We start from the raw sequence: 18,074 nt of genomic DNA on the forward strand, positions 1-18,074 counted from the left end.
TCAAGTAAAGAATTAGAAAGTAACCTTGTCTTTTTACAGCTCATTGTATTAATAAAGCCATTACATTATTGCAAGCAGTTCCTTTCACCAGTTATTTGCTAAATTTGACAAAATAGTGTTAACCTTAAGAACAGTTCCAGGACTGTAGGAAAAACACTGCGACAGAAAGTAACAAACATTCTCTCCAAAAATCCTAGGTATAATGTACTGCTTGAAATTGTAGATGTACTAGCAGGTAAAGTACCCACATCAACAGAACAATAATTATCTACAGAATAGTTAGCAACATTGGTGAATGCCCTTGTCATTTCATGTGATGTAGAATGGAGTTTTTCAAGCTACGAAGTATTGCTGAGGGGCAACAGACTAAGACTGACCATCACTCCCTAGTTGTTAACTGCAATTGCAAATAATTCACCGATGATGAGGTTGGTACTTCAAATTCCATATAATAATGTAGAGATAATTTTATTTTGTGGAAATAAGCTGAAATTGATGATGCATATTTTGTTGCATGCTTACGTACATTTTAGGGTGTAAATGTATACAGATTTATAGGTTTGAGGGCATGAACTTCCAATTCCTACCTATAACAATAGGCACACGCTTATCAAATCCATCAGTGTGACAACACAAAAGAACAGTAATGCGAACTTTCGCTCTTTATCGACCTTGACACAACTACATCGTAGTTGGTCTTGGTTAAATTAGCTTCCTGTGAAGCGGGAAATTGATCGTATTCATAACTACGTGACAGAGTGGTGGTGTCCTCTTGCCTGTTGAAAACCGCTGCTGATCGGTGCGTTTAATTTCCTATTTTTTGCTGAATTTATTAAAATGGTTGTGACAGTTTTTGACCGAGAAAAAAAATTTGCATCGGAAAGATTTTACTTTTACATGTTTGACAAAAGCAGAAAGATACTGATACGTAAATACTGCAATGTGCGAATTGAGTGGCAGAGTTTCACATAAGAACAAGGAAAAGTTGCTAACGACGACAGGCCTCAGAAGACAAGCTAGTCTCACAGACACCAGTTCAGCGGAAAAACGAGCGAAATACGATAAAGACAAATTCATTTTGTCTACAATTCAAGTTTGTATGGAGGCAAATATTCCACTAGAAAAAGTTGATCATCCAAAGATGAAAGAGTGGATGGAGAAATATATACCAGGTTTGTGCAATACTATAAAAAATTTCTAACAAAGAAATTTGAGGTTGTGTTTTTCTAATAACTTTGTGTGGTTATGCTAGTTTTCTCGTTTAATGACATGTAGGCCTAGGCAATGCATGCTGGATCCCTCATTTACTTAAAATTAAATGATTTAATTCATTCAAATCATGGGGTTTTTTTTTTTGCTAGGGGGCTTTACGTCGCACCGACACAGATAGGTCTTATGGCGACGATGGGATAGGAAAGGCCTAGGAGTTCGAAGGAAGCGGCCGTGGCCTTAATTAAGGTACAGCCCCAGCATTTGCCTGGTGTGAAAATGGGAAACCACGGAAAACCATTTTCAGGGCTGCCGATAGTGGGATTCGAACCTACTATCTCCCGGATGCAAGCTCACAGCCGCCCGCCTCTACGCGCACGGCCATCTTGCCCGGTCAAATCATGTTAAAGAGCCCTCTAATATTAGGCCTATTGAATTTTTTTAAGGTGCTGGAGACTTGCCCACAGCTGGGAGACTGAGGGCAGGTTCTGTACCTCGAATCACCAAAGAGGAACACAGGAAAGATTAAAAGAAGCTGTGAAAGAAGAGGGAGTTTCAATTCTCTGTGATGAAACAACTGATTAAAAAAAAAGGCAATGTGTGTTTATGCTTCTGGTAAAAGTGCTTAGTTGTGGGGATAGAACAGTTCAGAATTTGTAGGAGGAGTGAAAGTTATTGCAAATGCTAATGCTACAGCATGTTCAGAGGCAATTATGAATGTAATTCACAAACTTGAAATTTAGTAATAGAATGTCGTTTATGTAATTTGAGATTCAGCAGATTACATAGGCAAGTGCATAAACGCAGTTAGGGTTTTAGTTTCAGAGGAGTTAGTACACATGCAGTGATGGGCTATAAAACTGAATTTGGTGGGCGGTGTGCGGGCTGTGGAACTTAGGGCTTCGAACCAATGTGTTGTACGGGCAAAACACATCTTCCTTTATACGGAAGAGACAGCATGTATACATTCAATTCTTGAAAGAGAAAAATTAAGACAAACCCACTCAAGCTAAACTCTTCCTTATTCCTGTGATCACCAGGTGGCACTCATGGTTTCAAAGCATTGAGTACCTTTCATAATATCTTTGTGATCAGTCAGTAATGTTGATAGTGCGAGGGCATTCTCAATGTATTGTAAGTAATGTCTGACAGGAGAACAGTTCTGACTCCCATTAATATGGAACTCATGGTAACTCAGTCTTTTTCAGACTGATGTGTAAATGAAATACTAAGGGTAGGCCCTACTTGTGAAAGTGACAGCTGATACAATTTTTTTCAAATTTCCATACTTTGATATAATGTGTAATAATGTATGTGTTCTAAGCAGAAGCATAACTCATGTATACATACGTACGCAACAGTACAACGTTGTTATACTGCAAATGTGTTATCAACTAAATTCTTGGTTCACCTGTTATTGGTGAGAAGTGGAAATAAAATTTAGCAAAGTAAATGACGAAATAAAATAAAAACAGCGAAAAATATACAGAAATATCTGTTTAAAAATGACAACCTTTGGTAAAAATTTTGAACACAAACAGGTGCCTCTACCCATATTGAATTCTGAGACAGTCCTGAGGATACCAACATAAATGTCTCCTTGGGGCATTTACTCCACACTACATTATGGAGGACTCGTTTTGAGAATAAAATTCGTATTATTTTTTAACCACATTTTCAATGCTGTCATGAAATAAAGTCTGTTTCATACATTTTCAAACATGAATGTTGAATCACATTCTATTTCGAAAATACTGTTTGGCATACTGAAAGATCCATTACACTCTAACATTTCCCTTTTCATATATTTGAATTTTTAAGTTTCGTTTCAAGAGGTTTATTTATTTATTTATTTTTTCTTCTCCTCAATACCTTATATTCTGAGTGACTTAAAGAGTTTCTTCAAAAAAAGTATTCAAAGGCAGGTACACTGCATTTCTTACCCACAGTATACTGGCTGCAATCTTGTATCTTGTTGATAGTTGCTTCTACATACTCCTTCTTCTCAGGGTGTTTTACTTCACAAATTGAGCCGACCTGCAATTACACCATATTAATCTTTGTTCACAAGAATTATATTCTGTGCCTCAATTAACCCATATGTTCATACGACAAGTGTACAAAAATGTGCACGTATGTTTAAAATCATGGTGGACTCACCCTAAGTGTGCCTCGAATCTGGTCATCAGTAACATTTGCTGTGCCAAGACCTTGTTTGAATGTTACCTGCAAGAAGATACCAGAAAAAATTATGTAGTAGTAGTAGTAGTGTAACATTGCATTTTCTGCTGTATTATAAAATGGCATCAAAATATATGTATGGACCAGGCGAGACGGAATTTATGCAAAGCAAACTGTTACACAGAAGTTCAGACGGGGCCGAACTCGGAGAAGTAGAGCATAATAAAGAAGGCGGTAGAAGATAAGAACATTGAAATGCTAAGTGGATTGTTTGAAGAAAACAAGATAAAATATACATATTATTATCACAACTAAATGCAAAAGATTAACTTCGAAGGATGTCAACCGCTGTGGTACGTATAAGTTAGAAAATTTGTTTGGAAGGGTAATAGGGAGGTACATTCCAGGAAACTGGGTTATCTAGGGAACGGTGACAAGGGTACATAGATCTGGAAGTCAAGTAGGGATGACAAAAATGTTAAGTGTTGAACTGTAGAAGTATTGTAAAGAAAGGAATAGAATTAAGTAATTTAACAGATATATATTTACCAGACAATGTAATATAATGGGAAATGTGCTTACGAGTTCAAGTTATGAAATATAAGAGAAATGGCTACGTAAGGAAGATGTTATGAATGAAATAAATAATATGCAGGTTATAATGAAGAAAATAATGGATCGTCTACAAGTATTTATATGAATAATGTACAGAAGTGATAAAATAATTATGAAAAATATGTTTAATTTAGTCTGGATCGTACACAAGCAGCGACATGGAAAGACATCACATCATGGGAGTAGAGTATTATAATGAAGGCATGGCCAATCGACACAGGTAAACGACAAGCCAAATAGTGCTCACTATATCCATATGTTGGAAATAAATATATAAGGTTAGGAATACCATCAATAATTATCTCATGTTGATATTACCCAAAGTTATAGGTGGAGAATAATGCTGTAATGATAAATTCTGACATCCATAGATATTACTGAGCTATCCAATCAATTGAAAGAAGTGAATTAATTTAAGAAGCAAATGTCATTTCATATAATGGAGAACTCAGGGTCTTAAATAGTGTTGTAATTAAGAACTAGAATAATTAGAATTCATTCTTAGATAATGATTTCATATGGTCATCTGATGATGATTAAATGGTTAAATACAGTGTGGATAGGCCAAGATTATGCATGGCAGTAGAGATAGCAAGTTTACAGAGTCATTCAACGGTAATTAAAATATTTGACAGTGACAGAAGAACAATTTAGATTTTCACACTTCATATTTAAAGCTTAAAGACTTAAAATATGAGTCTCTTTCCAAATGATTTTAATAATTTTCAGTATACATACTTGTGGATATAGAATAACGTTAGAGAAGTGTTTCATTAACAGTTTAATGAAAGAAAATAAGAAAGTTAGCTCATGTCAAGACTACAAAATGATCATGATTAGAATTAATATGTACATAAAGACAATATCATGATATTTATTTGGAATTTTAAAAAATCAGATAATACAATAATACGATTTTCTCTTTCCTATGCTTAAATATGATAAAGTTGGTAAAGATTAGATGTGTGTGATATAATTATTTATAGGATGAGATGGTAGAGTAAGTTATAGATAGATATGTATTGCGATTCTACTCTGAAGCGTTGAATTAGGTGCATAGGGATGGAGACATCCATTGCAAATGTTGGGATCATCTGAGTAGTCTGAGAATTTCATTCACGCCGTTATTGGACGCAATAAGAGCGCAGCAGTAGTAGTGGTGGTAGTAATAACAATTATAATAAAAATAAAAATAGTAACACAGGGAGCTTGCACGTAAGCAGCAGAGGCAGACAGTTTCAGCGAGGCTGAAATATTTAGTGCTAGCAGCAACTACTCCCACACACCAAGGTTGAAGAGTTTCTCAGAGAAGACACCTCAACACACATTATTCAGCCACTGAAGGACTAACTTCCGTGGAGACATTCAAGAAAGTGCACCACTGGCTAAAGCCAAACAGATTACTGTACTTCCTAATGTGTGGTTTGTTTTCTAAATGCAAACTGTAGTACTGGTAACAAACATCTGATCAAGAGTATCTTCGCACCCCTCAATATACACTTTTTTTTTTTTTTTTGCATCATCCACGTGTGTCATTTAACTGTGTTACTATCTTGGCCTGTCTTATGCAGACTGGAAAACAACCTCTAAGATGTTCGTAAACATAACTGGATGTATCCCAACTGGCAAGCAGAACACAAAGCTCAAATGGGAGGCAGTATTTTAGCTTAAGTTATTGTACTAGCGTGGAAGCATTAGAGGTGCGACAATATGTTGAGAAGAATGGTCAGCATGAACATGTGGGCCGTAATCAAAGTGATTTAGTTCGAACATGGAAGCAATACAGGGAGACTGGAACTGTTGAAGACTTGCTTATTCACCTTACATCCAGTATTAGCATAGATTTATTACACAGTGTTGATGCTTATCCATCCCAGCCTGTATTTAGCCAGGGTCAGCTGTACATAGCTATGTCTAGAGTACAATCACTTGGCACTTCAAAAGTACAAATAGTGCCAGCAAACTACAGGACAATAAATGTAGTGTTTAAGAGGTGTTCTGACAGCACTAAATTTCAGATATATATTATACCAGAGTTGTTATGCAAGATAATAAGTACTACACAGTTCGGTCTATAAGTTTATTCCTGGATTCTTGCATTTAGCCACTGCTAACAACACGTAGCAAATGCTGTCACTCAACAGTTTTAAAGTGAAAGAAAAATATACTTTACCGGACCAAGGACATGAGAAATACGTTGAATTTCAATGGGTTCAACCTATTATAATAAAAACAACAATAAAAATAATGTATTTACGTCCTACCAACTACTTCTGAAAATTTTCTTAGATGCCAAAGGGCTCTAATTTTATTCCACAGGAGTTATTTTATGTGCCACCAAATCTATCAACTCGAGGCTGACGTATTTGAGCATCTTCAAAATCATTAGTTCAGCCTGTGCACCCCATTCACACAGATGCGTAACGACTGTCGTTTGTTTACTCGCTCTCAGCCTTCTCGGAAAGGATGTTCTCCAGCAATGCTCAGGGCTGTAAACCTCTGTACGTAGAAACTATGCGTCGATTGTTCCCCGTTCTTGCCGTGCGGACGGATAGGATTAGGATAGGATCTGGACAAGACGACTGGTCTGGACAGTTAGGATTCTTGCTGTGAACACGACGATTGGTCTGGACGGTTAGAAGCCGTGAAGCGGCATTAGGCCCCCCAGTTTCGTACTCTTACATTTACTTGCGCATTTATTGTGCTGAGGTTGGTAACGGATTATGATCAACATTCTTGACGGGAGAAGATCACGTGCCACTTTACACTGGCCAATCAAAATAAATCAATCAATCTGATCTGCATTTAGGGGAGTCACCCAGGTGGCAGATTCCTTATCTGATGTTTTCCTAATCTCACAACATTATCAAGGTCATTTTGCAGTTGCTCACAATCCTGTAACTTATTTATTACTCTATACAGAATAACATCATCCGCAAAAAGCCTTACCTTTGATTCCACTCCTTTACTCATATTATTTATACATATAAGAAAACATAATGGCCCAATAACACTGCCTTGAGAAATTCCCCTCTTAATTTTTACAGGGTCAGATAAAGCTTCACCTACTCTAATTATCTGAAATCTATTTTCTAGAAATATAGCAACCCATTCAGTCACTCTTTTGTCTAGTCCAATTGCACTCATTTTTGCCAGTAGTGTCCCATGATCCACCTTATCAAATGCTTTAGACAGGTCAATCGCGATACAGTCTATTTGACCTTCTGAATCAAAGATATCTGCTATATCTTGCTGGAATCCTACAAGATGAGCTTCAGTGGAATAACCTTTCCTAAACCCAAACTGCCTTCAATCGAACCAGTTATTAATTTCACAAACATGTCTAATCAGAAAGAATGCCTTCCCACAGCTTACATTAAACGCATGTCAAACTGACTGGCCTGTAATTTTCAGCTTTATGTCTATCACCCTTTCCATTATACACACGGGCTACTATAGCAACTCTCCATTCATTTGGTATAGCTCCTTCAACCAAACAATCAAATAAGTACTTCAGATATGGTACTATATCACAATCCATTGTCTTCAGTATATCCCCAGAAATCTTATCAATTCCAGCCACTTTTCTGGTTTTCAACTTTTGTATCTTATTGTAAATATCATTGTTATATGTAAATTTTAATACTTCTTTAGCATTAGTCACCTCCTCTATCTGGACATTATCCTCGTAACCAACAATCTTTACATACTGCTGACTGAATACTTCTGCCTTCTGAAGATCCTCACATATACACACTCCTTGTTCTTGTTTCGTATAGGCCAGCTAAGGACCACGACATTCAACTATTACATTTTGGAATGGGCTTTGATATTTGCCCAGTAGTTGCGCATCCTCAGGCTGTGTTGCTCCTTCCTCTCCTTTGTCCAAAGGGCGCCAGTCTTCTTCGTTGGTAGTCTGTCCTGGAACTCCTTATGTTTATGTATCTTCCTGAGTGTTGTCCGATTCTTTAAGTTTCCTTCTGTTATTCCTAGTTCCTGTAGATCTTTATCCAATTCCATCAACCATGGTGACTTGGTCTTCCTATTTTGCCAGTAGCTGAGAATCCGGTTGGTCAACCTGGTCGGATGCAACCTATAGATGTGCCCATAGAATGCTAGGTGTCTCTTCCTTGCTACATTCGTTATTCTTTCACAGTACTTGTAGAGCTCTATTACTGTCACCTTCCTTGACTGGCCCTAGAATCTTCCTCATCTTTCTTTCCCAGATTTCAAGTTTTTCCATAAGTCCCTTCCTGTTGAGTGTTAAGCATTCCGAAGCATATAAGGCTTCAGGGCGAATGACTGTCCGGTAGTGCTTCATCTTAGTATTACGAGAGAGACACTTTTTATTATAGGAATTCTTCGTCAGTTGGTAGGCCATTTCAAGCCTGTTAACTCGAGTTGACAAAGCTGTTCCTTCAGTGAGATTCTCCCAAGTACTTAAACCTGTTGGTTTTCCTGATCTCTCCCTGTTCCAGATACAACGTACAAGGAGATTCACCGATGTTCGTGATGAATTGTGTTTTTTCAAGAGACACATGTAGCCCAACCTTTGCTGCTTGTTGTCTGAACACATTTTGTTGTTTCACTGAAGTTTCTATTGAATTAGATATAATGGCCAGGTTATCGGCAAACGCCAGACAGTCAACATTGAGCTCATTGCTCTTACGTCCCAGATAAATGCCACTTGAAATCTCCTTTCTAGCTAATTCCTTTCGCCACTCTCTGATTACCTTTTCCCGGAAACAGTTAAAGAGGAGAGGGGACAAACCATCTCCCTGTCTCACTCCTGATTTAATTGCAAAACTTTCTGATATGGTTCCTCTGAACTTTACTCGTGACCTGGCATTGCTTAAAGTCTGTTTGATTAGGTTGTGGGTCTTCTCATCTAGTCCCAGTTCCTGCAAAATCTCCATAAGAGTAGGTCTGCCTACTGGGTCATACGCCTTTGTAAAGTCGACGAAAATGACAACGTATTTCTTACCGGCCATTTTTGCTTGACATAATACTGATTGAAGATTGAGTATCTGTTCTGTACAAGTGCATCCTTTTCTAAATCCTGCCTGGTACTCTAATTGTGGGTCTAGTTGAGGTTCGGCTTTATTTAATAAGGCTTTAGAGAAAATTTTGTATGCGACAGGTACCAATGAGATTCCTCGATAATTACTGATGTCAGTGAAGTCTCTTTTCTTGTGTAAGGGATGAATCAATGCAGTGGTCCAGTCACTAAGTAATGTTTCGGTCTCCCAGATGTTTTGTAGAATTTCTGTCAACTTGCTTACAGTCTTGTCTCCAGCCTGCTTCCAAAGTTTGGCTACTATTGAATCTTCTCTGGATGCTTTGTTGTTTTTCAGAGACTGGATGATTTGTATAACTTCTTTTTTGGATGGTGGTTGCAAGTTCGGTTGCTTGATGTTGTCTTGGCAAGTAAAAAAGGTATCAGGTGATTCACAATTAAGGAGATCCTGGAAGTACTTGGCAAGAAGGTGGCAACTGTCAGAGTCATTATAGGCTATCTTCCCATCTGGTCCACAGAAATGGAGACTGGGTGGACTGTAGTGACTAAGGTTCAATTTAAAGCCTCTATAAAGTTTCTGGTGTTCCTCTTGAAGTCGTCATCCCACTGTGCCTCTTGAAGTCGTCATCCCACTGTGTCAATTGGTCTTTTGTTCACATCTAGCTGTCCACCAGGCATGTTTCTTCTGTTTTAGTAATGGCGCAGTCTCTGTTGCTACTTTAACTAGATTTTCCTTCAATTCATCCCAGTCTCTGCATTCTATTCTTTCCATTTTCTCTGTAAACTGTTTGCAAGTTTATCTAAATCAAACTTAGTAAGTTTAACTGACTTGGTTCTTTTAGTGTTCTTAGGTAGAAATTTCAGCTTTATTTTGGAGGGGTATTGGTCGGAGTCCAAATTTTCTCCTCTTAACACTTACATTCTCGATCTCTCTATGAGCTTTCCTTGCAATGGCAACATGATCTATCTGAAATTCTCCTAAGAGGCTGTTGGGTGACGTCCAGATACTCTGTTTCTTTGGTAGTCTCTTAAAGGCCGTTGACTTCATTACCAGGTTGAAGGTTTTGCAGAGTCCCACCTGACGCTCCCCATTTCTATTTGTCCGTAAGTGAGCTGGGTATTCTCTCACAATGTCTCTAAATTTGCGCTCTTTCCCTAACTGTGCATTGAAGTCCCCGAGTAAAATGATTGTATGACGCTCTGGGACTTTGCTGATGATGTCCTCTAGTTCTTCCCAAAATTTGCCGGTACTTTCAGGGTTACGCTTATTGTCTTCATTGTGGGTGCGTGAAAATTTACTGCAGTGTATATCTTGTTTGTGCACCGGAAGGTTAGAAGGGATACTCTACTATTGGGTGAGTTGAAGTCAATTACCGAGTCCAGTATCTTATGGCTTACAATGAACCCAGTCCCCACGTGTGGCACATTCTTCATTCTCCTGCGCCCTACTTTTTCCTTAAAAATACGGTACCCCTGCGAATCAAAGGCATGCTCATATGTATACCTGGTGTCCTGTATTGCTGTGAGTAGTATCTTGTGGTGAGTCAAAGTGTCAGTTAAATGCTTCAGTTTGCCTAGCTTAAGTAGTGAATTGATGTTCAATGTGGCGAAATAGTTCTGTTCCTTATATTGGATCTTATTGCTAGTAGTTCCAGGACGCACCGACACGTCCTCAAAAGCATGTTGGTGCGGACTCCCCAGAATCCGAAGGCCTACTAACACCGCCTAAGGCGGAGGTGGATTTGATACCACCTGGAGTAGTTACTTCAGCGAGTTTGTCCTCCATGCTTTAGTTGAAAATTGTCTTAGGAGACCAGATTTAAACCCCTTGATCGAGCAACTACTGAGGTTGTGAGCTCCGGTAGGTTTATTTAGGGTTTTATCGCTTTGACTGGTTGCCTCCCCAGGCTTAGAACAGAGACCAATCTTCCCCACAGTGGTTCTTCCGCCTTTCTTGCCGTTGGATGATGTAAACCATCTTCATCCGCCTCAGAAGCCGTTGACCGATTTTCTCTTAAGTTTATTATTGTATTATCGCAGACCACCAAGATGGCTCCCAGCAGTAGGCAAAGATCTGTTGCCTTAGAAACGCCTCAATGGAAGAGTGGAGTTATATATCTAGTTGGTAGCATCTATGGAGACCAAGAAAATTTAGCGAGTGGGTGGTTGTTAGGGCAAGGTTAGCAACCAAAATACACTCTTACTAATTTATCTATGGAGCAATTGTAGCAAAATCCAGCATGGAGGTACTTAGAGCAATAAAATGAAATAAAATTATGCCCTCAAATCAATTAAAACAAGCTCTAGACTCTTAAGATAACACGTTCACACAACCACTACACCAATTAAATGCTCAAATACTCCTCGATACCCACTATCACTGAACAGAACACGAGAAGAGATGTTAAGATCGCGGAGCTCCACTACACATGATCTCTTCCGGTGAGCTTCTATTCATTGTTCATTAATTATACCTGGAATGTCCTTCTTGGAACCTGTTTCTGCCTTAAAGTACCTATACATACCCTAACATTTGTCACTAAAATTTGTATGATTGCCAATATGCTTGCCATCACGTTATCCTTAGCTGCCTTCTTTGCTAGATTCAATTTCCTAGTAAGTTCCTTCAATTTTTCCTTACTTCCACAGCCATTTCTAACTCTAATTCCTAGTCGACAAACTTCACCATATCAGTTCTTAATTGGTCTGTACTGACTCGTAATATCAATAATGTGCAATGGGCGATTGATTGGTCCGCCCTGTCAATATATTATTAATATTTGAATAATTTATACGTACATGTTTCGGGAGCCTTAACTCCCTTCGTCAGCATATTTACATTAAAATCTACCTTACCCAAGTCTCAAGATACATCTTATCATATTAACATTAAGCATTGTCCTGTATAACCTCAACTCTAGACCACTACATGTACACTTTGCTTTTTGTATAACAATGCCTGTTGTAACCCAACACGTAAGGCATGGAACATATTTAAAAACACTCTTGAATAGTCCACTCATTCCTCCTATCCTTTACACTCTTACAACGTGTATCATCACCCTGGATGGATCCATTAGCTGAGTCAGCTATTGATAAAATGTTACTTGTCACTGCTCATATTGTTGCTGCCACTAGGAATCTACCATCTTAACATCCAATTTGACATCCTTTGAAGTTAATACCCTTATAGGTTGCATTGATATGTTCATTGTTGTATACATAGTAAAAATGTTGGCCATGTATGGGCCGTCAGGGCAGATGATGTTAGCTCGATTGTTGCAGGACCGTACTCCGATTCAAAAAGTCAAATCATTAAAATCAGGTCTAAGCACTGTTGCCTTGGTCTCTCTCTACTTATCTTACCCTCCACGGCCAAATCCATAACTCTCCTAGGAAACCTATCCTCCAGCATTTGCGCATGACACCACCATCAAAGCTGGTTTACGCGTATAGCTTCACCCATCGAGTTCAACCCTAAATTGGCCTGCAACTCCTCATAACGGGTCCCCTCTGTGAATTTTTTGCACCTATTTGTATAGAAAATCATTCTTACTACTTTCATGCCTGTTATTTCTGAGTAAAATATCATGAGTCCACTTAGACGGCGATACACCATCTGACGACACCAGAGGCTGCTGTGAGGCCTCTGGTCAGTCCAGGTGCTGTATTGGCTGGATGTCTTTGGGTACTTAAAGGAAGGTAACAATCCTGGTCCCAATGCTGGGATGTAGCATGTGGTCTACGCATGATGCCATTGAATGTTTCCTCCCTCCTGGAATCTTCGACAGCCGTGAAATTATTCTACAGCTGACATTCAATTCCTGGCTAACCTCGCACTGACTGTGGCCAGCCTCTAATATGTTGATAGTTCAGCCATGTGCAATGTGATCCAAATCTGTTCACTAGGCCATCCTACTCCCCTACAACTCTTACAGCACAGTAAAACCTCGATAATTCGAAATTGGTTAATTCAAAATCACGCCTAATTCGAAGAAGCTCTCGTTCCCGGAAACATGAGATACAGTTTTCCATGTTATTTAAATTGTTTAATTTGAAATACGGATAATTCATAATTCGAAGTACAATGTCGGACCCATTACCGAAATTCGGACTTTTAATTCAAAACTGCCTTTACATTTAAAACAATAGATTAACTTCAACTCGAAATTTATCCGCTCCGCGTCATAAAGAACGTGCGTTCCGGAACGTGGAGGGGTAGCTTTCCGCACTCACTTCGGTGGGTCTACAGTATGCTTCATGATTGCTAAGTTGAATGAAATCCGAATTCTTTTGTATTCAACCTTATAAGGAACGCCGTAATATCACGCAACAGGCAGTGTGCGGAAAAACAGAATCCGCGAACACTAGTGATGCCGACAGTTGACGAAAAAACGTGGCTCATATAATAAATTCGTAGGCACCGTACAATATTGTCATTCCCGGTGAAACTGCATTGCTTTATTTTAATGCGAGCCCAAACGGTCTTATGGTTTTAAAGGAGAAAGTGCCAGCCGGGGAATCGTACAAGGGTGGGGGTCATAGTAGTGCGTTGCAATGCACATGGAAGCGAGAAACTTTATCCCCTCGTCATAGGAAAGTTCGATAAGCCACAATGTTTTAATCACTTTCCACGCCAGTACAAAGCATCTAAAAATGCGAACAGTACAGAAATCCAAAAAATAATGCCTTTTCACAGGGGAACCGGCATCATTCCTCATCTTTGAATTGTGTGCTTTTTATCTTTCGTTGCATGAGGTTATGTTTGTCAGTGATTTATCCAAGTGCATTATTTGAACATTGTAAAGGCATCTTGTTGGATACATTTCGGAATGTTTTTTCCATGGCATTTGAAAGGTTTAAACTGTGAATCGAGCTGATTGCATGTATTAATGGGTCTTATAATACTTTGTGACGTAGCAAGTGTTTACATTTCTGAAGTACGAGAGTAGTGCCATGGCGGAAAATCGTACAAGGATAGTCATAGAAAAGTTCGATTTTAAGGGCATCGGGTACTTTCTGTGTAAATACAAGGCATCTAAAATGCATACAGTATAGTAATCCAATTAATAAAGCACTTTTACATGGGAGGCAGCATAGATTTCTCCTCTTCTTTGAATCGTGCTTTTTTCTTTATTTCGTTGCGAGAGGTTATGTTTGCCAGTGAGATATCCGAGTGCATTATTTGAATACTGTAAATGCATCTTCTTGGATACATTTTGGAAATAGTTCTTTTTCATGGCATTTGAAAGGTATAAACTGTGAATCAAGGTGAACTGCATGCACTAACGGGCCTTAGAATATTTTGTAACGCGGCAAGGGTTGGTACTTCTGAATTGCGAATTGGCGGTTAATTCAAAATCACGTAATTTGAAGTCCAATTTTTGAGTCCCAACGACTTCGAATTAACGAAGTTTTACTGTATATGTAAAATTCGCATAACATACAGTCAAAACTCTTATCCAAGACCTCTGCCCTCATGGAATGTTTCAGGCACATTAACTGGTCTCATACTGAGCATGTCATATTTCAGTGTTGCCCCAATCACAGTCCACACATTCTTACCATGATGCAATGTTTTCTTGTGGACATTTCTCTACTTTTGGACACTAGTGCAGTTTCATCCAGGAGCCAACTCTTATTTCTTTTATTTACAGAATGTTGCTGATTGGAATCATGAGCTCACAGCAATAATTTTTTTGTACATTGATTCAATTTTGCTTACTGTACTACCATCCTGGGAGAATATGCATCCTAAATACTACAAATTATTTACTTGTTTCAGTTTTGTGTTTTTCCTCTGGGATTCAATTCTTTCAAGTTTTTCTTAAATACTTTTATTAATGCTATTTCTTACCTTGCATTTGACAGTTCGAACAACTTTCCGCACCTTAGCTTCACAGAACGCCCCTTTGTATTTCGCACTAACTTCAGTACCAACAGCTAGGTACGGCGGGTCGTCTCCCTGAAAAACATTGGACAAATGAATAGCTAAAATAGTACTTTGTACAGTCTAAGATATTAGAACTTGCCATATGAATTGCTATCAATTAAATTCTGTCAGTTTGTTACAAGCATAATGAGCATAGTGAAATATGAAAATATGATCCAGAAAAAAAAAAAAATCTTTGCATAAGTTTATATAACAGCTTCGAAGCAACTTAACGAGTTTTGATAAGTTTTTTTTCTGAAAAAGAAATGAGAATTATGTTTGCATGTTTATTCTAACGCCGTAACATGACAAAAGATGCACAATAAGCATCACAGCCATTAGCAAAACTATTTTTTTTAAAGCCAAACAGACTCAAAACTACACGTATCACCCAATTCCTTCAATAACTGCACACCCTAAAATAATTAAATAAGAAAAAATTATGCTGAAAGCTGAACAGTCTTCCATCTATGTTAAGATTAAGACAACAAATGAAATGTTACTGATTTAGCAGCTTAGAACGAATCAAAACACCAGAATTAAAAGTTTTCCATAGATGTGAAAATTAAGTACAGAAACCACTGTTCATAACATCCATAGAGACTGATTATCTAGATGTTAAGCCCCTTAAAACAATCACTGCCACCAGATCCAACACTAAGAAGCAGTAGTATACTGCTCCATGTTTAGATTTAGAATCTGATCATTATCTAACAAAAGTTTTACGTGATATTATATGTGAAAAAAAAAGAAACTTTACAAAGCCAGCACCACAACAAGAGTATATGTCAAGAACGCCCACCCGACCGCACATCCTCCGCTACCACGTTCTCCCCTCCTCCAACCTAGTACACCCCGCGCCTTCCCACTATCTCCATCGGTTTACTGCATGTATAATTAGCCGGTCAGTTCCTCTTGAACTTTACAACGAACAACTTGTTACCAAATACAGTAGAGACAATACGCATCACTTCCAGATTTACAATACCAATATAAATGGTCTGTTATTGTACATAATAAATTTTCCAGCTAACTCATTTCTGGTTGCCAGCGTTTCACCTCCACGGTATGCACTAGCCAGCGTCTTGATAGGTGTGCGAGGTACCAACTGATGAGCCCAGCCTAGCACACGGGGGCAAAACGCTGGCAACCAGGAATGAGTTAGGTGGAAAATTTATAATGTACAATAATGGACCATTTATATTGGTATTATAAATTTACTCATTTGGAACAAATATTTCAGATTCCCTATGGGAATCAACATCTATATCACTTCCAGATTTAGCCTTGTTAAAATGGGAGACAAGTTACAAGGGCACTCCTAATGGCTTGATCTGAAAATTCACGTTAAATTCAAATATCAATGAAAATGTATACATGGAAATGGATCAATAAATTACATGTAGAAAGAAAGTGTTACTAAGATATTAACTTCAAAGTTGTTAAAGCAATTCTGGATAAATGAATGAATGAATGAATTATTCAACAGGTTATTAATTAAAGACTGAAATTAGTCTTATAATCAAGATGTGAAATGCACTGCCGTGAAAGTGCTTGATCCTTCATTTATGCATTACTTTTTTAGCTTTAGAATTCCTGTCTGAACGTTCACGGCTAGATTTTTCTTTTTTCTCACTTAAAAGCATTGTATCATCATATTAAAACATTTGTCAACAAAAATATCAGCACATTCTTTACATACATGATTCAATGAATTTACATTTAAGAGCTGGACAATTTTCCTTTTAAGTTGAAGCCTACTAACAGAAAGAAAATCTATAAATTTAACCACAAAAACATTCAAACTTTCCCTATAAGCAATACTTGCCATAATGCCATTACATTAGGTTAAAGCAAATTTGCATCATATTGTTTCAACAAAATATGTACATTTCTTAAATCACCCATATTTCCTTCAGTGCTTGACAACGCATTACAGCATTCCAAACGGGGTAACTTGGAACACAACCAGCCAAACTCATATGCATATGTATTTTCCTGAATTAAATCAAACCCACAGATCATACCTACAAAAACATATCGGTACTAAAGGTTAACTGCTGCACTATACAATAAAATATGCATATTATATTGCAAGCCAGTTAAAATATGGCTCGAGCAGGTCAGAAGATTATGAAGTACTGTAAAAATCTCTGTCACTGGAAGAATATATGTGCAAACACAATATTACTTACATTTTCTTGTCATGAGGGGAACAGAAGAAAGACCGCGCATTCTTCTCTACTCCATAGTTAGTGCAGCCAAACACAGCACATAAATTTTCCTCTCATGTTGAGAGGCGATATCAAGGAATGACGAACGCTACTATTTAATTATGTCAACTCACTGAAAACACATAAATAACACCAAAAACTTCACACAAATACACGTGCTCTTATGACAGAATCAGTAGTTCTCATGTCAATCCACTAGAGAGAGCTCTAATAGCTGTCCCCCGATATCTTGCTGAGTGTTGTGTATTGCCTCTACTGTATTTGTTGTTACCCGAGATGAGTTCTACTTAAAAACCTTCTTGCCCCATCCTTTATTCACAACTCTAACTCGAGAATTTTTTCTTGTAGGTTCAGTCTTGGATCAAGAACATCTCATTTCATCATTTGTAACAACAAAATTTGTTCTATAAGATCCAATCTTCTGTTACGTTAACACATCACAGTACCGAGTTTGAGCCCAGTGCTATATACAATTACGCAAGCTTATATCTCTTGAGGAACTACCTTTTTATAATTATTACTGAAATATGGCTACAATATCCTTGGACTACATATAATTGACTCAAATCAATTTCTAATGAAGAATAACAATTAATTAAAAAGGAACTCATTATCATTTGTACACATAGACAAAAAATTGTCATATTTTACTAACAAAAGTGCAATCAGAATATTTTAAAACATTTATTATTGGATTTGAGATTGTTAATTTCTTTTAATAACATGACTTTCAAGTTGTTAACTTGTAAAATGTAGTTAAGTGACAATCTAGCCATACAATTGTATGTAACATTATTGATCTATTATATGGATATACATTTCAAGTTATTTAGTATATTTTAACAAGGTCTAACGTGTCTTTGTCTTTGTAAACTCCCTATGGCTG

General features: G+C 37.7%; 1 protein-coding gene across 3 annotated transcripts in view; it reads right to left on the reverse strand.

Moving 5' to 3' along the window:
- Positions 1 to 18,074, reverse strand: part of htk (hat-trick) — a 564,009-nt gene that overhangs the window by 466,581 nt on the left and 79,354 nt on the right. For all 3 annotated transcript variants that reach the window (XM_067137785.2, XM_067137784.2, XM_067137786.2), the window contains exons 3-5: positions 14,880 to 14,987; positions 3,370 to 3,435; positions 3,153 to 3,246 (exon numbers count right to left, since the gene is read on the reverse strand). In XM_067137785.2, the coding sequence (XP_066993886.2) occupies positions 3,153 to 3,246; positions 3,370 to 3,435; positions 14,880 to 14,987 (268 nt within the window). The remainder of the gene's footprint in view (positions 1 to 3,152; positions 3,247 to 3,369; positions 3,436 to 14,879; positions 14,988 to 18,074) is intronic.

This window comes from Anabrus simplex, chromosome 1 (assembly GCF_040414725.1).
Source record: "Anabrus simplex isolate iqAnaSimp1 chromosome 1, ASM4041472v1, whole genome shotgun sequence".
Taxonomy (NCBI): Eukaryota; Metazoa; Arthropoda; class Insecta; order Orthoptera; family Tettigoniidae; genus Anabrus; species Anabrus simplex.